Below are 23,203 nucleotides of genomic sequence, written 5' to 3'. Positions count from 1 at the left end.
TGCTCCAGACTAGCTAAACAACATGTAGTCCTGGAGATGGATCATCAGCCAGGCTTTTTCTTTGGCAGTGATCAGCATGCAAAATCAACTCTGTAATGCACGTTTGCTTTGTTTTGGAACTTTCTGACTAGCTGCTGGCCGGGGGACACACACTGCTGTCTGTCTGTCCCCTCAAACCACCCACACACTCAGCCAGGGTAACTGAAACAGCCATGATTAGTATTAATCCCTCGTAATGCTTTGGCTCATAATATAGTCATAGGTGACTTGAGAATAAGCCATCCTACCTAACTGCTGCGATTTATTAAACGCACACAGAGGATTTGCTTTCAATGCTGGGTAGTTATAAACCCGGCATCATGTCTAAATACAGTGGTCTCAGATCATTAATACTGAAGAGATATGCTATGGTTACATTCAAATGAGGGGTTTGCACACTGAGGCAGGGATGAGATGGGATGACCAGGCTTTCCACTGAATCTTGATTACTACATGATGTGGAAATACTTCAGCATGTTCTACAATCATGTGTAAAATTAATATATATATATATTAACTCATCTAATTTTAGCTCCTCAGGTTTGTTTTATGTTGAAACGTGACATTTCTCCTTCCACCTTTTCTGGTTAATGAGTATCACTATTACAAATGTCCTATGTTCAACCGTGAATAGCTCAAAATAAACAAAACTTGCAGGAGAATGAAGAAAATCTGAAAGGGTTGCATGAAGAGCAGAGCCATACAGCTGTCGGAGCACACACATGCTGTGATTGGTCAGTCTGAGTTTAAGTGACTCGGATAGGTCACTTGGGGGAAGCTGGTGAGGGAGAACGGTATGCCTTTAACAGAAGTGTTCCAACCAAAGTCAGACCTCCTTTCCTTTGGAAAATATACTCACCATACATTACCCCAAATGCGGTCTGTTCTTTAAGTTGCTACTAGTATTAACAGACAACTGGGATGTTTGTCATTTTAATTTGTAAAAGTTACTGCCAGCACTGGCTAAAATGAGTGACCTGCTAACATTACCTGTATACTTTCTAGATGTATTTCTGCTCAAAAAGAGTACGAAGTAACAAGAGGTCTAATAAGAGATTTCTAATGCTTGCGTTACCAAATCTGTGTATTCAAATGTAGTGAATATCCCCACTGTCAGCCTTTAACATGAGGTTGCAGTGTGTCCTGTGTGAACACAGCTCAGGCTGCCTGTGAAGTGCGGCTCTCTGGAATCTTTCCTGCCCCATGGGAATGCCATTAGTGGAGAGCTGAAGGAGTGCAGCAGGTGAAACAAACAGGGACGATAACTCTCCACCCCTCCACACACCACAGCCCCTCTCTTTGTTCACTGCTTTGCCTCAGTATTCCCTCTCTCTCCCACCATCTGACATATTTGTGCCTTTATTCTCTCATCAACTCCTATTTTTCCACATTCAGTCCTTTCCTCAATGCCAATAGGTGTCATTGCTGTGCAACTGTTGTGCTGGGTACAGCAGTCAGACCTATAAACACAAAAACTCTTTCCTTGACTTTCTGGTTGAATCATGAAGTTACATGTGGAGTTTTGGAGATTTCCTATCGGACGGTCCTGTATAAGTTTGTCTATGTTCACATCTGACAAAGTGCTTCCAAACAAAACGAGTGAACAGCGAGGAAGCGGGAATTGTGGCAAGGACACCTACTGATCAGGACATGTTATGATGTGTGTTTTGCTGTTTTGTTGGGTTCATTTGTAATTTCTTTGAGCAGGCCTAAATGGTCTTGATTCTCTACGCTAATATCTGGTAGTCATGTCAGCCAAAGTCACTGCATTTGCAAGAATTAGTTCTAAATGTAGTTGCTTTGATATCTCACCTTACTCGGCCTCCATCTCTGATTCGTTCCTTTCGTTTGAGGATGGCAGTCCTCTTCGGGGGGGGGGGGGTGAAACCCTATCCAATGAATGCCGTCTGTAGGCTAACCCTTTAAGGTACCCAACCTCAAGTCCTCCAAACCTTGTAATCCCAACTGTGTGCCCCCTCCATCCCTCCCTCCTTCTGCCTTCCTGGTCGGTCCTCATCACAATTTTTCTTGCCTGCCCAACATCCTAACCAAGACACATGCTCAGTGACAGGGTACATGGTGAAAGGATGGGATGGAAATTGTCCGTCTTGCTCTCCACTGGAAATAGAGGTGATACTGTAATACGAGCCTGCCTCCTCTGAAGGGCACATGGCTGTGACTCTTCAAGCAAACACTTCTGTTCCGTCAATAAGAAATGGACTGATTTGTATGTGATGACCGCATTTACGACAATCAAATTGAATAATGTATTAATAATGAACAATTATTAAAATAACAAGAATCAAATAAAACTAAAGCTGCAAGCAGCGTTGAGCGGGTCTTCGACGTTCCGCAGGCTGTTGTCCGCACGTCAACGTGTGTGTCTAGGTGTCTCGAGGACTCGGCCGTTGGCAAACGTGGGAAGTTTCAGGCCGATCGGACAATGTATTTAGGAGTTACAGCAGTATCATCAACATTCTGTTTGATGGCGAGTGATCTGTCGCCATGGCAACGGAATTGCATGACACCCCATAATACGCATAGATGGGTTGAGGGCTGCATCGCTATCAGACCTGTGAAGTTTTGGGCCGTTTGGAGCATGTTAACTGGAGTTATGAGAAAACCGTGTTTCACGGCGAAAAACACATATAAAGTTTGAACAGTTTTTGACCATATACACAGGACTTATAGCAATATCGTGGTTAACGGCGAAGGGTGTGTTGCCATGGCAACAGCTTTTGGTGAAAACTCACTATTGTCATATTGAGGTATTGAGGGCCAGACCATTAGCCATCATCTGAAGTCTGGTGCCGTTTGGACTATTTTCCATTGAATTAGGACAACACCGTGTTTCATGGCGAGGGATCTGTCGCTATGGCAACGGCATATGATGACATCCCATAATTAGCGTAGAGCTGTTGAGGCCGGACCATTAACCATCATCTGAAGTCTGGTGCTGTTTGGACGTTTTTCCATTGAGTTAGGACAACACCGTGTTTCATGGCGAGGGATGTGTTGCCATGGCAACGGCTTATGATGACATCCCATAATTGGCGTAGAGCTGTTGAGGGCCGGACCATTAATGATATTCTGAAGTCTGGTGCCGTTTGGACGATTTTCCATTGAATTACGACAACACCATGTTTAATGGCGAGGGAGCTGTCGCCATGGCAACGGCATATGATGACATCCCATAATTAGCGTAGAGCTGTTGAGTGCCGGACCATTAATGATGGTCTGAAGTCCGGTGCCGTTTGGATGATTTTCTGTTGAGTTACGACAATACCGGGTTTTTTGGCGAGGGACGCGTTGCCATGGCAACTGCATATAATGACATCCCATAATTGCCGTAGATCTGTTGAGGGCCGGACCATTAATGATAGTCTGAAGTCTGGTGCCGTTTGGACGATTTTCCATTGAATTACGACAACACCGTGTTTCATGGCGAGGGATGCATTGCCATGGCAACGGCATATGATGACATCCCATAATTGGTGTAGAGCTGTTGAGGGCCGGACCATTAGCCATCATCAGAAGTCTGGTGCCGTTTGGACGATTTTCCATTGAATTACGACAACACCAGGTTTCTTGGCGAGGGATGCGTTGCCATAGCAATGGCATATGATGACATCCCATAATTAACATAGAGCTGTTGAGGGCCGGACCATTAATGATAGTTTGAAGTCTGGTGCTGTTTGGAAATTTTTCCATTGAGTTACAACAACACTGTCTTTTTTGGCGAAGGATGCGTTGCCATGGCAATGTCATACGGTGAGATCTGAGATTTCATGTAGAGCTGTTGAGGCATGGACCGGTGATATAAAAGTGAAGACTAGGGGACGATGGGACCGTGTCCATTGGAGTTACAGCGACACCGTGTTTTATGGCGAAGGATCCGTTGCCATGATAATGCCAAATTAAGTAACATCAGATTCGACCTAGAGCTGTTCAAGGCCGCAGTGTTAACCATCATGTGAAGTTTGGTGGCGTTCTGAGAATGTCAGTTTGAGTTATGACATCATCGTGTTCCATGACGAGGGACCGCCTAGCATCGAGCGAACGCGAACTTTGGCACCAAATCACGGCTACGCCGTGCGAAAGAAAAAAGTTTCCGTGATAACTTTAAATTGCCCATGTCTCGAGAAGCTACCCGACGAATTTCGAGTCGTACGGATAAAGTCCCTAGGACAAGATAGATTTCGTACGGAGGACGATAAATCGCATTTTTCCAACACCAAATTCAAAATGGCCGACTTCCTGTACGTTATTTTATACCCCTCCAAGAGGCTTTTTGGTTCGTCTCCGCACCCTAGATATGCGTAGCGAGTTTCGTTCGTTTACTTGAAAGTTAAAGTAGGGGGAGTTAACGTTAAAGGCCATGTAATGCATCTAACACAGGTGTTTTTTAACATGTAGTTTAGATATCACCAGAATAAAAATAAATTAAAATGTTTAAAGTTTCGTCATAATTAAATTACATATACGTTAAAAACCGATGTTGGTTCCGAAGTTTGCCGAGTACGCCCCCGATCACTCCCGAACGAGCGGTGACGTCACACGTGGCAAACATTGCCATTTGATCAAATCAGTCCAAATGGCAAGCAACGCGATAACTTCAGACAGTGACAGCGACAGCGATCATTCAAGCTCAGATTCAGTGGGTTATCTGGATTCAGTTACAGAAGTAGAGAGTGAACCAGCTAGCCTTTCACTTCAAGGCATTTTGCCTTATAAGTACGAGCCTCCTGCCCAGCAATCGAACAACGAGGCAGAAACTTGTGAAAGAGAAGCGGATTCCGCAGCCGGCGAGACTCGAGTCGGCAATACTGAATGGTAAATTCTGTTTTATTTAGTTTGACCTGCACTAAATGTCGATCTTAATTTGTCATCTGTTCCTCACACGTCCGGCAGATATTGTTTTGTTTTTTAATGTTATGTACAATATTCAGGTGTACATGTCAATGCTGTGAAAGCATGCCCACTGCAGATGAATGTGTATGCTGCAGAGAGATCTGGCAGGTGATGGAACAAATAGACAGTTTGCAACCTACTGACCAGATAGCAGAGTCCTGCATCGGGTCGGGTATCCGCGGGTACCCGACGGGTGACCCGCAAAAAAGGTGATTTGCGGGTGGTATTTTTTCAAACGCTTTTTTCCGGGTTCACTTCTGGGTAAAACAAAGATGATGCGGGTCCGGTTGCGGGTGTTGCATAATAAATATATTTAAACAATAATAATGTAGTTTAATGTTTAAATCCTCAGACCTCTCCTCCGCGGTACCGAGCATAATCATAACCTCTGCAGTGCATCTATCTGCTGCTGAGCGCACCACATTCTGAATGGCTGAGGTGAAGCTCTCTATAGCGGAGAATACAGCATTTTCAATAACTCTTCCTCAAGAGCAAAATCCAACGTCTGGGAGGCTTTTGGTGTCATCCTAGATGGAGAAAATAAACAACATCCCAGGCTTTTTGAGCCAAATATGCAACTGCGTGTGTTAATAATTGCACGTTGTCACTGCTTATATATATGCGGGTTCGGGTCGGGTTGCGGATCATGTGCCGGCGGGTCGGGTCGGGTTGCGGGACTAATTGGCAATATGTGCGGGTAGCGGGGCGGGTTCGGTACTGCACGTCACGGGTGCGGGGCGGGAGCGGGTCTTGAAAATCAGACCCGTGCAGGACTCTGCCAGATAGAAGACACCGACGAGAAACCAAGGTGCATTATTAGCCACCCAGGCTTTAGAGAAGGCTGTCTCAGTGTTTGGACACTGAAAATAGCGTATCTTCAATACAAACAACAACACAGAGCAGTTGATGGCCCACTACACCAGTAAGTAAATATTGATTGACCCAACTGCCTATTGCAGCTTTGCTTTCATATAATACTTTTAGTCGCTACAGATATGGTACACTTTTAAAGATACCATTAAACTCTTTCAAGCAGTCAAAAACAGCTTGGCTTTTATTTTTTCTGTGTATGCAAGTTCAATGTATGCTTGAGAAAAGAAACAACTACACATGTGAGGAAATATATAAGAGGTCTATGATTCTGTCAAGCAGTCATGTATAACCTCATATTTATTTTGTACAAGTAAAATACAAATATCATGTTATAAGCCAATTTGTAACCATTGCTACATAATAGTACTACATAACATTTTATTTTTCTCCAAATATATTTATAATCTGTATACTTTTTTTTCATTAGGAAGTATCGATATACAGCTTATCGACAGTTTGTACGTTGGTGCTGGGGTGTAGGCCTACTCGGCCCAAAAATCAGAGTCCCGCTGCATGTGCTGTAACCGAGATACGGAAGACTTACCCTGAGCCGGGAGGCCGCTATCAGGGATTTCAATGGCCAAATCTGTAATTTGACATAAGTCATGCAGCTGAACTGGTTAAAATGGTTTCGCATGATGTAAATAATTTACAAAGTACATCATTTACAATATTATTTTTCCAAAGAAACATGTAAATATAACAACATTTTCCAAATCACAAATTTGTAAGATTGTATTAATTTACTGTTTGATAAATAAAAAAGGGTTCTTTTGTTAATTTTTCACTTGTAACATTTTATCTTTATTGCAGTGTACATTAGTCTATTTTGGTATATGTGCGAGCCCACAAATAATTAAAAGTGGTAAAAATAATAAAGATATTCAGACGTAATTCATTTTTGGCCTTACTTATTTCACTTCAACTTTTATATATTTCAGTCACTAGGCAAGTTCACTGTACTCTGGTGACATTTAGCTCAAGCTGGCATAACACCTGTAGTAACTTAATTCTGACCCGAGTTTTGTGCACAATCTTCCAGCACCCATGATCAATGTTTATAGCAGTCAGGAAACATTCACAGCTCACAACTACACATCGCTTCCCCATCATGAATTGTAAGATAGAAAAAGTTTAGCGAGGTCCGGTTACACATATGTTGAGCGAAAATAGCGGAAGGATACAAAACAAACAATCCAGACGAGGCTGGTGTTTGCCACGTGTGACGTCACACAGCTGGGTTAATGGCTGGCAAGCTTTTCGCTACCGGAGCGGAATAACACGGGAAAGTGGCACACATTTCATGTTATTTGGGGGGTATTTATGGAAAGAATCATTGATGTTGATATGTCAAATGAAACAGTGGAAAGTGATGAAGCGATTTATTAACACAGAATAACTTTTATTTTGGACATTACATGGACTTTAAAAACGGAAGTGGGCGTGGCCCACGCAATTTTTTACGCAAAGTTCCGGAACCAATTACACGCCCACCTCACTGTAGGAGCATGGGCTACCTACTGCCATGATTTAGGCCACTTTTAATGGGCTTTTGCCCCTCGTTTTCCCTGTTTTTTGTGGGTTTTGTATGGTTATCGCTAACATTATGCAAGTTGCATAATGACTGTGACTGGGCTCACGCGGCCTATCAGCCGTCATGATTTCCGAACCTTTTCTGTGCTTCTGCCGGTCGTTTTCCCTGTTTTTAGGTGTGTTTCGCAGGTTTATCGGTCGCTGTGCGACCGATTTCAATAGGGTCTTCGCCAATCTAGGTCTCAGACCCTAATGACCAGTTTTAAAGACAAAAAACAATAATATAGAAAGCAGCTATCACAGTGAAATGCGCTCTAAGACGGAATTAAAAAAACAGGAAGTGTACACTGAAAAAACTGAGACATTGATTTTGATTAATTGTATTATGTCAACACATTTCATGTAGCTGTATTAGGTTAGATGACGGCAATAATGTTATGTTTAACCTTATTTAATCTTAATTTAAGTCAATGTTTCAGTTTTGTCAGTGTAAGAGCCAGCCTATAACATGTATTTGAAGAAATGTTTAAAGAGTTCATGTTTTGATAGCTCCATTGAAGGACAAAGATACTGAACCATGACGGATACATTAATTTGAGGATTTATTATGTTATTTTACATGAATGATCTGATGAAAAAAACTCTTTATAATGCTTTTATAATAACTCGCTTATAATGCTACGACATATTTCCCGCCTATACGCAACCCATTCATACAGAAATCTTCCTGCACCCCCCTCAGGTTTGAATTCAGCATACAGTAATACAACATCCGTTATTTATAAGTACACTGAGCGTAGAGTATGCCCATCCATCACAGAGGGACAGCAGGCTGCGGAACACATTAAGTGGATGTTGGGGCTCGGCCAGCTCTCTGCCGGAATAATGTGGCCTCTGTGCAAAGTATGCAGCATAGAAAATACATTTTATGTACAGGATAACAGGTGCAGAGCAGCACAGTGGCTGGCATGCTCCGGCTCAGGCAAGGTTTGGTGATGAAGTCATGCTGTTTCACTGCACCTACTTTATTTTTTACTGCTTCTGCTCTTTCAGGTGAAAAAACAATGCTGTTGAAAGAAATCAGCTTTAACATAGTAAAGTATTTTGGTAACAATTCAGATTTTATTGCAGACTTTTGGACATCCAAGGTCTACATGTTATTTCATAGGCTTTTTTTTCCTAATAAGTAGCGGGGGACATCCAACTTAATAATCGGTTTAAGCTAATTCTAAATCATCTCTCTACATTAATGAAACCTCGAAACACCTGATATTAGCATTAGCTTTGTGATTGTATAATATCGGAAACAAAATAGAATCTGTTCAGCTGACTAACATGGCTTAACCTCTGCTAAGCAGTGATTGTAAATAAAGATTTACTGAATAGTTATTTTCTTTTTACAAGTTTGTTTCATAGCCTAGTCAGAAAATGTAACTCTGCTGGCAAAAGTAGTGGACACTAATGATTTACAAAAAGAAGCGCCCCTACTGGCCCATTTCCCACTTCTCTCTGACCAGATCCAGCTGATCCAAGCTGCTCAGGTGCAACAGGTGTGTTCAACACTCAATTATGTTATTAACCAGCCGTATAATGGCCTGAAGTTTACAGTTCTGTCATGACTTAAGACAGATCCAGTAGTCGGCTTTTGTGTCCTGTACTACTTCAGACCATCATTTTACAATTATCAACATGCAATTGCAGTACATACAAAATAAATTCAATAGATTCATAAAAATCGACTTACTTATGTTATCATTACCTACTAAATGTCTTTTCAACTCCACATTTCTAGTTTGTTTTTAATTTCTCCAAGCTATTCCCTCACATTTGACTAAGCTTATTCAGAGCCACATTATACACTTTTTTTCACAGGCTGAAGCGTAATCCCATGACTAGTATACTGACCTTTTTGTGTAACAATGCTGTAATTTGATTATATCGCCTGACACTTTGGATTCAGCATAAGAAAGGTCATATTTGAAGGTTCTCAATATGGAATTCAGAGAATGGGGATTGCCTGCACATGGCGTTGGCTGAGCCAGCGGCTAACGGCTAGCGGTGCTAACAGTATTCATCTAAGGGGAACCAGAGGGTTGCTGTGTTATCAGTGGTAACCACCAAACAAAGCCATTGCAAAGCTGTTAGCTCCATTAGCTAGCCACACACAGGACTTGTATGGAGTCAGATTTGGGTCAATATTCTAGCTCGCAAAACAAGCTACTCACGAGCGGAAAATGTGCTTTTACACGCGCATGAAATGACCCTCGCGCGCAGATTAAACCCCCCGAGCGGCTATGCGCTCGCGAGAGAGAGACAGCCCTCTTGCTCGCTCGCGGGAGTGTCAGCCTCACTCGCTCGCGGAGTCTGTCTGCGCGCGCGTGAAAGTTTCTGACACTTTGATTGACAGCTGCCAGGAAGCCCGGAGTTGCCAGGTTTGATAAATGCCTGAACTACCAAGAGCCGAGCAGCAATGTCAGTTGGACGAGATTGAATGGTAAAGTTGTCCATAAAAAACTATTATATTCGTAAAGTGTACAGCTAATATATATATATATATATATATATTTATTAATTTGATATAAAAAAAGACAAATTAATTATAGGAGTGTAACGGCCCGTCCATACTATAGCTTCAAAAAAAGCTTGGAGCTGGGCGTGTCTGAAGCTTGGGGATTTTATTCGAGCACCGCGACCAACAACCAACCACATGAATGTCCCGCCCCCGGCATACAAAGCAAAAAACCCCGGGGATTTTATGCGAGCAATATATATATATACATAAACTCCCCAAACAGGCAAAAACCTACCAGTTTCACCCACTGTCTCTGCCACCTCCCTCCATGCCTGGTTCCTCCGGTTTGTATCCCAGTAAATAGTTCTGGTCGTAAAGAACCGGGTGATTTGCTACCGTAATTTCTCGTTTGGAATTTGAGGAAATGAACTGCGGTCTGGCTCTCCCAGCTTGCACGCGGTTTGATTGTCTAGCGCTTGAACTGTCAGATTTGCATAAACGGGATTTGATTGGCTGACGCTGGCTACTCCGACGTCTCCGGCTTCAGAAGTGGAACATTGTTCAATTTTTGCAGCCTGAAACGCCAGGAAAGCTCCGCTCTGCTACCCACAATTCAGTTCGGCGAAAAGCGAGGCAACGTGACGTCACCCCATTCAAAGTGAATGGGCAGAAGCGTTGGAAACCGTTTTTGAAGCTGTCGAAGCTGTAGTGTGGACGGGCCATAATACTTTTACAAACACTATAGTAATAGTATGCATTCATTATTACAATATCGTACTATTACTATAGGAGTGTTCTATAGTGTGTTCAAAAAACAACTACAGAAACACTATATATTATACTAGTACTATTTAAAATAATATAGTCTTAATACGGAAACACCAAAAAAAACACTATAGTAATACTTTTACAAACACTAAAGTTATAATATGCATTCACTATTACATTACATGTCACTTGTTAGACGCTTTTATCCAAAGCGACTTACATACTTAAAAAACTTAAAACTTAAAAAACAATGATTTATTTGAAGATTTTCAGTCTGGCTTTAGAACACAACATAGCACAGAGACAGCTCTGGTTAAAGTCACAAATGGCATTCTAATAGCCTCTGACAAGGGACTTGTCTCTATTCTTGTCTTGCTCGATCTTAGTGCTGCATTTGATACTATCGACCATGATATCCTATTGCAAAGACTAGAGCACTTAGTTGGCATACAGGGAACTGCTTTAGGCTGGTTTAGGTCCTATCTATCTGAACGCTCTCAGTTTGTACGTGTCAACGAGGAATCTTCCATGCAAACCAAAGTTAGCCATGGAGTGCCACAGGGCTCAGTGCTTGGACCTATTTTGTTCACCCTATATATGCTTCCGTTAGGCAATATTATAAGGAATCATTCTGTAAACTTTCATTGTTATGCGGATGATACTCAACTATATTTATCAATCAAGCCTGATGAAATTAATCATCTAAATAAAATTCAAGACTGCCTCAAGGACTTAAAAACGTGGATGACCTTAAATCTTTTGATGTTAAACACGACCAAAACTGAAGTTATTGTACTTGGCCCGAAGAATCTACGAAACAAATTATCTAAAGATATATTAACTATGGATGGCATTAATTTGGCCTCCAGTGAGACTGTAAGGAATCTTGGTGTTATATTTGATCAGGATTTATCCTTTAACACCCACATAAAATCAATTTCAAGGACCGCCTACTTCCATCTACGTAACATTGCAAAAATCAGGCATATCTTGCCTCAAAACGATGCAGAGAAACTAGTCCATGCATTTGTTACTTCAAGGCTGGATTATTGTAACTCCTTATTATCAGGGTGTACCAAGAAGTCAGTCAAGTCGCTTCAGCTGATTCAAAATGCTGCAGCTCGTGTACTAACCAGAGTTAGGAAAAGGGACCACATTACTCCTGTTCTGGCTGCCTTACACTGGCTCCCTATAGAACACAGGATAGAATTTAAAATTCTTCTTCTCGCCTACAAAGCCCTTAATGGGCAGGCGCCATCTTACCTTAAAGAACTCATTATACCCTATTGTCCTACTAGGGCATTGCGTTCCAAGAATGCAGGGTTGTTGGTTGTTCCTAGAGTCTCTAAAAGTACAATGGGAGCCAGAGCCTTTTCTTATCAAGCTCCACTTTTGTGGAATCAGCTTCCAGTTTGTGTTCGGACGGCAGACACCCTATCCGTTTTTAAGAGTGCGCTTAAGACCTTCCTTTTTGATAAAGCTTATAGTTAGGGCTGATTAGATTCAGCCCCTAGTTTTGCTGATATAGGCTTAGTTTGTCGGGGGACATCTTACTTCTTCCTTCTCTCTGTCTATACCTGTGTACTCTCATGTTCCGATTAACCCAGCTTCCCCAAATGTCTTCCTTTTTGGTGTCTATATACGCCGGGATCCGGAGTCATGGATGATCCTGCGGTCCTGTGTCATGGATTGCGAGTCCTGGATCTTGAGTCGTGGCTGTGGTCCTGGATCATAAGTCCTGGATGGATATCCTCGTGGATTCATCTTCTTATTATACACACATGCATTTCCAAACATTTGGACTACCTATGTTGCAAATGTATTATCTTTTCAATTTATACACGGCATCTATTGCACGTCTGTCCGTCCTGGGAGAGGGATCCCTCCTCTGTTGCTCTCCCTGAGGTTTCTCCCATTTTTCCCTTTAAACTGTGGGGTTTTCTCTGGAAGTTTTTCCTTGTACGATGTGAGGGTCTAAGGACAGAGGGTGTCGTATTGTCATACTGATATTCTGTACAAACTGTGAAGTCCACTGAGACAAATGTAACATTTGTGATATTGGGCTATATAAATAAACATTGATTGATGATTGACATACTCAATACTCTGGGCAATCCCCACAGGAGCAATTTGGGGTGAAGTGTCTTGCCCAGGGACACAACGACATGCTAACTGCAGTGGGGTTTGAACCTATGACCCCCTGATCCGAATACCAACGCACTAATCCACTGCGCCAGACGCCTCCCTATGACACTGACAATATCATTCTATTACTAGGAGTGTTCTATAGTATGTTCAAAAAACAACTACAGAAACACTATATATTATACTATAGTTATACTATTTAAAATAATATAGGAATACTACAAAGATCTAGATACATACACTGAACAAGAATATAAATGCAACACTTTTGTTTTTGCTCCCATTTTTCATGAGATGAACTCAAAGATCTAAAACATTTTCTATATACACAAAATAACCATTTCTCTCAAATATTGTACCGAAAACCCTAGGGTTAAACCCTAACCCTAACATGTCACCCATTGAGCATGTTTGGGATGCTCTGGATCGGTGTATACGACAGCGTGTTCCAGTTCCTGCCAATATCCAGCAACTTCGCACAGCCATTGAAGAGGAGTGGACCAACATTCCACAGGCCACAATCAACAACCCGATCAACTCTATGCGAAGGAGATGGGTGACATGTTAGGGTTAGGGTTTAACCCTAGGGTTTTCGGACCCCCCCAGACCCCCCCAATAAAGCAAAACTGCACGTTTCAGAGTGGCCTTTTATTGTGGCCAGCCTAAGGCACACCTGTGCAATAATCATGCTGTCTGATCAGCATCTTGATATGCCACACCTGTGAGGTGGGATGGATTATCTCGGCAAAGGAGAAGTGCTCACTATCACAGATTTTTTCAGATTTGTGAACAATATTTGAGAAAAATTGTTATTTTGTGTATATAGAAAATGTTTTAGATCTTTGAGTTCATCATGAAAAATGGGAGCAAAAACAAAAGTGTTGCATTTATATTTTTGTTCAGTGTAGTATTACTATTGAAATATTATAGGGCTACTATAGCTAATAAAATGGTACTACAAAAAAAACTATAGTAATACGATAGCTGGTGAAATATACTACAGAACACTACAAACGTACTATAGGACACTATACAACTCTTATAGTATACTATAGTAATACTATAGTTCATTTCGTAAGGGAAGTGCGTACAGCAGACAGTAGCTAAGCTGTAAACTTTACGAATATAATACAAGGCTGTCCATTTAGAACTCACCTGACTGGGCTTCAACGCTGTTTAATTGCCGTTGTGTTTGTTCTGAGTTAAATTAGCAAGTGTCACATTTAAGGACATCTTTTGATTGACATGGTGATTGATTAGGCTTTAGGAGATTATAAGTGCTGGTGGTAAGGGATATCGGCTCTGTGCTCCTTGAACACTCCAGTAACAGTGGACTAGTAAATACAAATGCAAACTATATTCCATGCAGCCCTTCAGGAAATGCTCCCCTGCAGTAGCCATTACAGCCATTCTCCAAAGCATTTTTAGAAACTTTTAATTTCTCCAGGGCTTTCAAATTGCCTGTTTAGGTTGTGCAGAGGCATTGTTCCAAGCATCTATAAAATACCACTGTGGTCCAATGCAATGACCATATGGAGCTCCATAGCATTGTTTCATCCTAATTGCCCCCTTCTACAAGTGTTGATTTCATTCAGGAGAATACAAGGACCAAGGGCAGAAAAGAAGAATGGATGAGACGAGAGGGGGGGCTGAGGGGGATGAGAGCTGACATTCATCAGAGTTCTCCCGACAGATGGATGAGGATACTGTCGTACTACACTTTGTTCAGCAGATGAGCAGCACCACTCTCCCTGGATTTCATTTGGCCTTGCTGGTCTTGTGAGAGCGTTGCTTCTCTCTTCAATATCGCAGCCAAGGACCCTGACTCTTAATTTTAGCAGCTGAAGAGCTCCAGATCAATAACCATCAGTGTTTGGTTTTGGCCCGCTGCGCCGGTCAAATGGGGGGATTCCCCCCTCCCTCCCTCCTCTACTGCTCCCCCACCTTTATAGAAGGTGTCATTTAGTTTTGTCCAATTTCTCAGAAATCTTGTCAACTCTGGGTCAGTTTAAGATGTGTGTGCATGTGCCATGCACGCAGGTATACTGCTGTGATGTCTGAGAATTACACAATTGTTCTTCACGTGATTATTCTGCTGCTGTCAGCACATACAGCAGACACACTGATTGTTTTCATGTCCGGATATGTCAGAAGCACTATTGAAAATCTTCTTAGCAGAGGTGGAAGAAGTACTCCGCTCTTTCAAGTAAAAGTAGAATTACTGCATGGTAAACATACTCCCTCATGCGGTACCTTGGTTCTCAGCCTCCGAGGAGCACTGCACACTGTATTGCTGGGAATGCCTGATATTCACAACTGATCCACTGTTTGGAGCCAGAGAGGGTTTGAAACTTTAGTTGTCTAACCAAGGCAGCAGCGAGACACCAAAGCACTGCCGGACACTTACAAGCAACGGTTCTTTTGAAAAGGGGAAGCCCGAGTGGATCTAGAGTTTAACGAAGAAGTGTGTATAGGAAAATGCTCCACAATGGTTTTTACAGAAATACGACTGGACAGACTGGACTTTCAGCATTAGCCTCCATGGTGAGAGAACAGGACTTATTATTGGAACACTCAGATCATCTGTGCAACAGAGTAACTGAACTTTGTTAGGGAAAGAAAGGAGGATGGATTGTGTGTACAAATAATCAAATGTATTGGTGAAAATAGGCTATAATGATTTTTCTTTAAATCTTTTGATATTTTCTTGACATTTTATTAAGTAATATATTATATATTATTGATGCAGTTCTGGTAGAAATGAAGGATGTGGCTGCAGCGAAAGTGACTTTCTTGCTTTGAAATTGCATGAATTCTCGCTACATTAGATACCTCTCTGTGATGCAATGATCTCTTATACTGCGTTTCTGTATAATATTGCTCAATACATTTTTTTTGTCTCCCAACCTAAAACCCAAAGATTAAATCATGCACACAAAGTGCTAGCCCTGTAGAGCCCAAATGTTGTGTTTCAATACTTTAAGATTTTACAAGCATAAAAGCTTGACAATATTTTGGCAAATACATTTTGACAAGTAATAATAATATATAGAATATTATTAAGTTATTTGTATTAACTGTGTTCTTTGCTTAAGCTGCTTTAAAATTCACTGAAATCAGTCAGTTGCAAAGCCAGCACCATGGAAATGAAAATCATCTTGTTTATCCTTTATCGTCAATTCAAAGAGCTATTTTTGTTGTAGTGCTCAGATCGTCCCTGCAGCCGTTCTGTGAAAGACTGCGCTGTTCGTACAGATTTTGAATCTGCTCACAAAGACTTGCAGAGATCTTTGGAGCCTGCTGAATGTGCATGCTCTCATTTGAGGTGGTCAGGCTGGGTGTAGATCCCTGTGCAGCTTCCTCTCCCTTGTTGTCCAGATTCCTCTTCCTGTGTTCTAAGCCTTTTCTGCTCCACTGCCAATACATGTGCATGTGTTAAAGATGGCTTCTGTTTCATCCTGAGGTGATCTCCTGGGGGCAAATGTTCACCCCCACCTCTCCCTTCTCTTCTTGCTGGGGTCATTTGCAGAGGTAATCCACACATGGCTGGATACTCTCACCACAGCCTGGTAAAGGTAGATGGGATTAGGCTCATGGTGAAGGGTAATGGGCTCATTTCACAAGCCCCTTTTTTTTTACCAATTAAGATGAACTTCAGTTTGACTTGTACGCACTCTTATATCAGTACTTGTATCCAATGAACCAGCCCGCAGATGGCAACATGCACGCCTGGGTGAGCCGCTTTAATCCTGCGTTTTTATTTTATTTTGGTCAATGTCAGCCAGAGGTTAACCTGGTTATAGAATGATTGCCTCACCCCGGCTGTATTTATCTCACTTCACTCCACAAGCCCTGGAGATTGAACTGAAGTACAGAGCCTGTATTTAGACTTTATTTAAGAAGATTGGTGGTGGCCACCGACAGACCGCTGCAGTCAGCCCGTGTTCACCGATGGCCAGCTGGATCAATACAACACAATTGGGTTTTCCAATCCGCGGTCTTTGGGAACGCAGCCACAGCACTTACAGGGTGATCGCCTCTGATCAAATCTTCATCAGGATCTATTGACAGATTCATTTGAGCACCATCCTTCTACCCTTACTACACTGTAAAAAAAATGAGACACAAAATCCCTCTTTAAAAATCTTTCTGGCAGCTGATGGACAATCATCTCACTCATTCACCAGCTAACACTGATTTTATTTTTATTTGCTTAATTTAAAGGTTTATGTTTTTTTATCTTGCATGGGGTAGTAGTTGTTCAATTTACTGTCACCCCTCACCCTTTGAAGCAAAACTCTTCCAAGCTTCTAGAAAAAATATTCAATAAAGCAGCAAGCGAGAGATTTGCTTTTGAAAGCAAGGCCTTAAAGTGACCTGGCAGCCGATAAAGGGACTGTGTACATTTCCCAAATCATTTCATATTTCATTTCTAAACAAGCTACAGGGGTATTGAATATCACACGCTAATGCACGGCGGTCACATGTGCATTTGTGAAATTGTTTGGACACTCCACCAGGCGCTTTTGATGTCCACATTTTCTCCCTGTCTGAAGTGGAGCTGCTCTTAAGAAAGCCATAATCCTGGCGGTATTGCTGCGGCGAGCGCTCTGCTGGCAGAACCTTTGGCAGCGGCATGCGTGACTCCACTAATTTTCCCCGTTGTTGTTTTACCTGTTTTGTATTTTTGCTTGGCCCCCTTTCTCTGAATTCTCCAGAGAAAGAGAGAGAGTATTGAAATGGGGGGGATTGGCTAAAGGTGGTTTCCCAGAGAGGAATGCCCAGTGAAGCCCCCCCCCTGGGAACTGAGTACGTCTCCTCATCTCATTCTGAAGCTGCATTTAATAAACTGTAGGATTCAATTGGCCAGGCTTATTGACAGTAATGTTCATTATGAACCAAGAATCTTCTTTTTTTTTATACTCCATTCTATATTGAAAATGCAACATGAGGTTATCATCTTGAAATAAGTGAACACTTCTCCCAAATGGTGTAGTGTTTTAATTTAGCTTCTCAAAGCAGACTTCTTCTTTTTTCCATCTCTGTTCTTCTTCCTCAAACTGTATACATCCCTCTTTTCATCCTGCCTTCTATGTTCTCCCCCTCTCTCCCCCTCGGTTCTGCCTCCCTCTCTGAGTAAGAGGGCTTCCTGCTTCCAGTGAAGTTATTCCTCAGTGATATGTCCCACTTAGGGACACATTGCTATTCACACAGGCTGTCACATAGAGCCGTGATTTTCAACCACTGTGCTGTGAGAGATTGGCAGGTGTGCCATGGGAAATTGTCCAGTTTCAATGTATCTGTCCCCAAAAATATGATCTAGTCGCTGCAAATAATATCCAACACTGCTCCCAAGGTCCTAAGCAAGCTTAAAAGTAATCTCTCAACAAAACAAGCCTCATGGCTTTCTGAAAAAAAAGGAGGTGTTGCTGAAGTTTACAGCTAGAACAGTGGTGTAAGTATAGAAAGTACATCCCTTTACTGTAATGCAGCCTTTCCAACCAGGAGACACGTATGTGATACAACAATATCCAAAATATAAGAAGATATATAGACTCCTATCACAAAATCCATATAGTATTGATCCAGCACTACATCCACCACTACATCCACCACTACATCCAGCACTACATCCAGCACTACATCCACCACTACATCCAGCACTACATCCAGCACTACATCCACTACAGCAGTTTTTTTTGTAAAGAAATAAACAAATGACTTGGTGAACAAAGAAGAAGCTAAAGCCCAAAATAAGTTGGCAGTTAGTGCACATGTTTGTCTATCTCTATACTACTCACCAAAGTTGTAATCTCTACTAAATGTAATGTAAACAGCTTTCACTTCTCTCTAATATTAAAATGATAATTAAGTACTGGTGAAAATGTAAATATACATGAAAGTTATTGGATCTAAAGTTAACCGTTAGATTCCGAGGACCTCATGTTGTATATGTTTCTCTATTTCAGAGCTCTCAGATGTGGAACCCAACGTTTTTCTCAGGCCCTTCCTCGAGGTGGTCCGCTCTGAGGACACCACTGGACCAATCACAGGCCTCGCCCTTACTTCTGTAAACAAATTCCTCTCCTACGGCCTTATTGGTAAGACATGCTTCCCCTCGGCAAGTGTTTTCTCTACTCCTGCACTCCTGCACACTGTTTCAATGGCAGGGCTTCTTTACTGAACCTGTATTCAAAGACTTTTTTTATATCAGAGGGTTTCTTTTCTGGCCTTTCTCTTTCAATATTGTGTGTTTTGTATGCATGTTTATAGACCATATTGACAATTTTCAGGAAAAGGAAAAATGCCAAGCCAAGTACTAGAGATTGCAAGCTTCTTAACTGGTGTTAGCTTGGTAAGTACATTTTTTAATTAACAGTAAGTTACAATCAATGTATACATCATCCTGGCACTCTCAAACGTGCAAAGAGTTTTCTGTTGTTTATGGTCGGATCAGTGTAGGAATGCCAGGAATGAATTTGTCATCATGGGTGCAGAAGCGGGCTGGTTCTGGCATCCAGTCAGGACTGCCTGTCCCCATTAGCCTCATCATGGAAGTATGGCCCAGTGTCTGCCAGTTGTTTTGTTAAGTGTGAAATGAGCATGCATCACCAGATGTTGGTCTAAATAGCAGGGGTGGACTGCATGTTACAATGCTGTCAACAGAAACAGCTGCAGCCATTGCTTAGCTAACTGAGCATTTGAGCTTACAGGAATACTGGACATTACTACAGTGATGGTGATAGGTGCACGGCCCTTGTTCTGACGCATTCAAATCCAAAATAAGTCACATCTCAGCATATTTGTATCCAGTTGACATCCTACTTATTCCCTGGACTCATTTTAGAAGTGTGTGTTTGTGTGACACCGTATCCTAGATTTCCTAAACTTGGCTGTAATTTCCTCTCGGCAACAATCGGCAACAGCTGATCTGCTCTGAGCACATCCACACACCATTAGCTTTCTGTCTTTCATTCACACACTCTCACCGGGCCACACATTACGACTCTTTAAAAATTCCCAGCTGACCTTCGGCATCTTCACATGGTGGGCTACTGCAAGCCGGGGTCCTCATAACATTTGCATTTTTGGGTCCTTTTAAACAGTTCCTACGTTTTTACTACGTTGAAGTGAGCAAAAATAGACATTAGGATTTAATGTTGGAACTGAGCTTTCTTTAAAAAAGAAAAGCCAAGCATGTATATGTGAAACCAGTTCTGGAACAAATGGGCTTCTGCCTGCCAAGGCTCACACAGATGTACACACAATATGTGTTTAAGGATCACCTCACAAATGGCCCGCTGTGTCCCAGAGCCTCTGTCTGTCACTCCAGACCTGACACCAGCTCCCTTAATCCCCCCCACCCCCACCCCAACGCCATCACTCCCCCAGCAGCAGATCATCAGCATTGTTCCAAGGGCCGCACCATTGTGCCGATGCTGCACGCTCGCTCTCAAGCACAGCTCCTGTTGTTTTAAGAAGAAGAAATAGTCGGTAGTTTGAGAACTGTATTAACAGTCTGACTTTAGTTGCTCAAAGAGTACAGATTGTTAACACCCCCTCTTCTCTTGTTTAACTTAGCCATGCATCCGTTTCTTTGGTAGTGTGGGAAGGATATGATGTGATATTTAATGCAAGTTCAAAGAGAATTGAAACCCGATCTGAAGCATGTGTCAGAGACTCTGGAGGAGGTCACAGATATCGTTCCTCATGAGAGCACAGGGACTGGGTTCATCATTTACACCAAGCAGTATTTCATATATAATATATATATAATATATATATATATGTGTGTGTGTGTGTGTATATATACAGTGGGGCAAAAAAATATTTAGTCAGCCACCAATTGTGCAAGTTCTCCCACTTAAAAAGATGAGAGGCCTGTTATTTTCATCCTAGGTATACCTCAACTATGAGAGACAAAATGAGAAGAAATAATCCAGAAAATCAAATTCTCTGATTTTTAAAGAATTTATTTGCAAATTATGGTGGAAAAAAAGTATTTGGTCACCTACAAACAAACAAGATTTCTGGCTCTCACAGATCTGTAACTTCTTCTTTAAGAGCCCCTCTGTCCTCCACTTGTTAACTGTATTAATGGCACCTGTTTGAACTCGTTATCAGTATAAAAGACACCTGTCCACAACCTCAAACAGTCACACTCCAAACTCCACTATGGCCAAGACCAAAGAGCTGTCAAAGGACACCAGAAACAAAATTGTAGACCTGCACCAGGCTGGGAAGACGGAATGTGCCATAGGTAAGCAGCTTGGTGTGAAGAAATCAACTGTGGGAGCAATTATTAGAAAATGGAAGACATACAAGACCACTGATAATCTCCCTCGATCTGGGGCTCCACGCAAGATCTCACCCCGTGGGGTCAAAATGATCACAAGAACGGTGAGCAAAAATCCCAGAACCACACGGGGGGGGGGGACCTAGTCAATGACCTGCAGAGAGCTGGGACCAAAGTAACAAAGGCTACCATCAGTAACACACTACGCCGCCAGGGACTCAAATCCTGCAGTGCCAGACGTGTCCCCCTGCTTAAGCCAGTACATGTCCAGGCCCGTCTGAAGTTTGCTAGAGAGCATTTAGATGATCCAGAAGAGGATTGGGAGAATGTCATATGGTCAGATGAAACCAAAATAGAACTTTTTGGTAAAAACTCAACTAGATGTGTTTGGAGGAGAAAGAATGCTGAGTTGCATCAAAAGAACACCATACCTACTGTGAAACATGGGGGTGGAAACATCATGCTTTGGGGCTGTTTTTCTGCAAAGGAACCAGGACGACTGATCCGTGTAAAGGAAAGAATGAATGGGGCCATGTATCGTGAGATTTTGAGTGACAACCTCCTTCCATCAGCAAGGGCATTGAAGATGAAACGTGGCTGGGTCTTTCAGCATGACAATGATCCCAAACACACCGCCCGGGCAAAGAAGGAGTGGCTTCGTAAGAAGCATTTCAAGGTCCTGGAGTGGCCTAGCCAGTCTCCAGATCTCAACCCCATAGAAAATCTTTGGAGGGAGTTGAAAGTCTGTGTTGCCCAGCGACAGCCCCAAAACATCACTGCTCTAGAGGAGATCTGCATGGAGGAATGGGCAAAAATACCAGCAACAGTGTGTGAAAACCTTGTGAAGACTTACAGAAAGCGTTTGATCTCTGTCATTGCCAACAAAGGGTATATAACAAAGTATTGAGATGAACTTTTGTTATTGACCAAATACTTATTTTCCACCATAATTTGCAAATAAAGTCTTTAAAAATCAGACAATGTGATTTTCTGGATTTCTTTTTCTCATTTTGTCTCTCATAGTTGAGGTATACCTAGGATGAAAATGACAGGCCTCTCATCTTTTTAAGTGGGAGAACTTGCACAATTGGTGGCTGACTGAATACTTTTTTGCCCCACTGTGTGTGTGTGTGTGTGTGTGTGTGTGTGTGTGTGTGTGTGTGTGTGTGTGTGTGTGTGTGTGTGTGTGTGTGTGTGTGTGTGTGTGTGTGTGTGTGTGTGTGTGTGTGTGTGTGTGTGTGTGTGTGTGTGTGTGTGTGTGTGTGTGTGTGTGTGTGTGTGTGTGTGTGTGTGTGTGTGTGTGTGTGTGTGTGCAAAATATTACATAGCTTTCCAAATAGTTTTTCTAATGAAATTGTTCTTCTTTTTTAATGCCCAGTGAACATTTTTGATTGTGTAAAAGTAATTTTTGTAAGTAATTGCAAAATGTTTAATACAGCGTATTCATTTATAAATATATATACTATAATAAATACACTCTATTGTACTTTGCGAGTGTATTGTACGTCAACTACATAATTTAACACCACCTAAGCAAAAAAAACAGCAGTAGAAAAATAGAACTGTTAACTAACAGTAACATGTGATTATTTGTATTTGGTCAGCATGAGTTCCCCTTACTGTAGTTCAAAAATCAATACAAGTATTAATAATTATATCAACATGAATTTTAAACATTTAGAAAATAAATCCAGACCGTGATGCTTCACGGACTGTCTGCAATGTACTGATTGTATTCGTCAGTACATTGTTTTAGCTAATATCCTATCTGAAGTCAGGATGTAGAAACCGTGCTGCCTTCAGGACAGCTGGGACATATGATGTTAAATGGACTGAAAGAACAGCAGCACTGGTTTGTCAAGTACTGCCATCTCCTGGCTAGGAATAAATACAAAAAGAGTCTGCACGCCTCGAAAATGCTTCTTAGTCATCTTCTGGATTCAATTTGTATTTAAACAATTTTTCTTGGCATTATGTTTACATGTGATCCTCCACTCTGTAATCCATTTGTTTGATGTATCTTTAGTAAGACTGAAGCTGTTTGGTCTGCTTCTTAAAGGATATCACTGTTTCATTATGATACTTGCTGAATGATTGATGTCACCATGTAATGATTGTAGGCTTAA

General features: G+C 41.8%; 1 protein-coding gene across 3 annotated transcripts in view; it reads left to right on the top strand.

Annotated features, from left to right (window-relative positions):
* Positions 1–23,203, top strand: part of gbf1 (golgi brefeldin A resistant guanine nucleotide exchange factor 1) — a 149,134-nt gene that overhangs the window by 42,047 nt on the left and 83,884 nt on the right. For all 3 annotated transcript variants that reach the window (XM_079689598.1, XM_079689599.1, XM_079689600.1), the window contains one exon: positions 18,751–18,882. In XM_079689598.1, coding sequence (XP_079545724.1) covers positions 18,751–18,882 — 132 coding nt within the window. The remainder of the gene's footprint in view (positions 1–18,750; positions 18,883–23,203) is intronic.

This window comes from Notothenia rossii (genome assembly GCF_949606895.1).
Source record: "Notothenia rossii genome assembly, chromosome: 6".
Classification (NCBI taxonomy): domain Eukaryota; kingdom Metazoa; phylum Chordata; class Actinopteri; order Perciformes; family Nototheniidae; genus Notothenia; species Notothenia rossii.
This window is presented reverse-complemented; position numbering and strand designations above follow the sequence as displayed.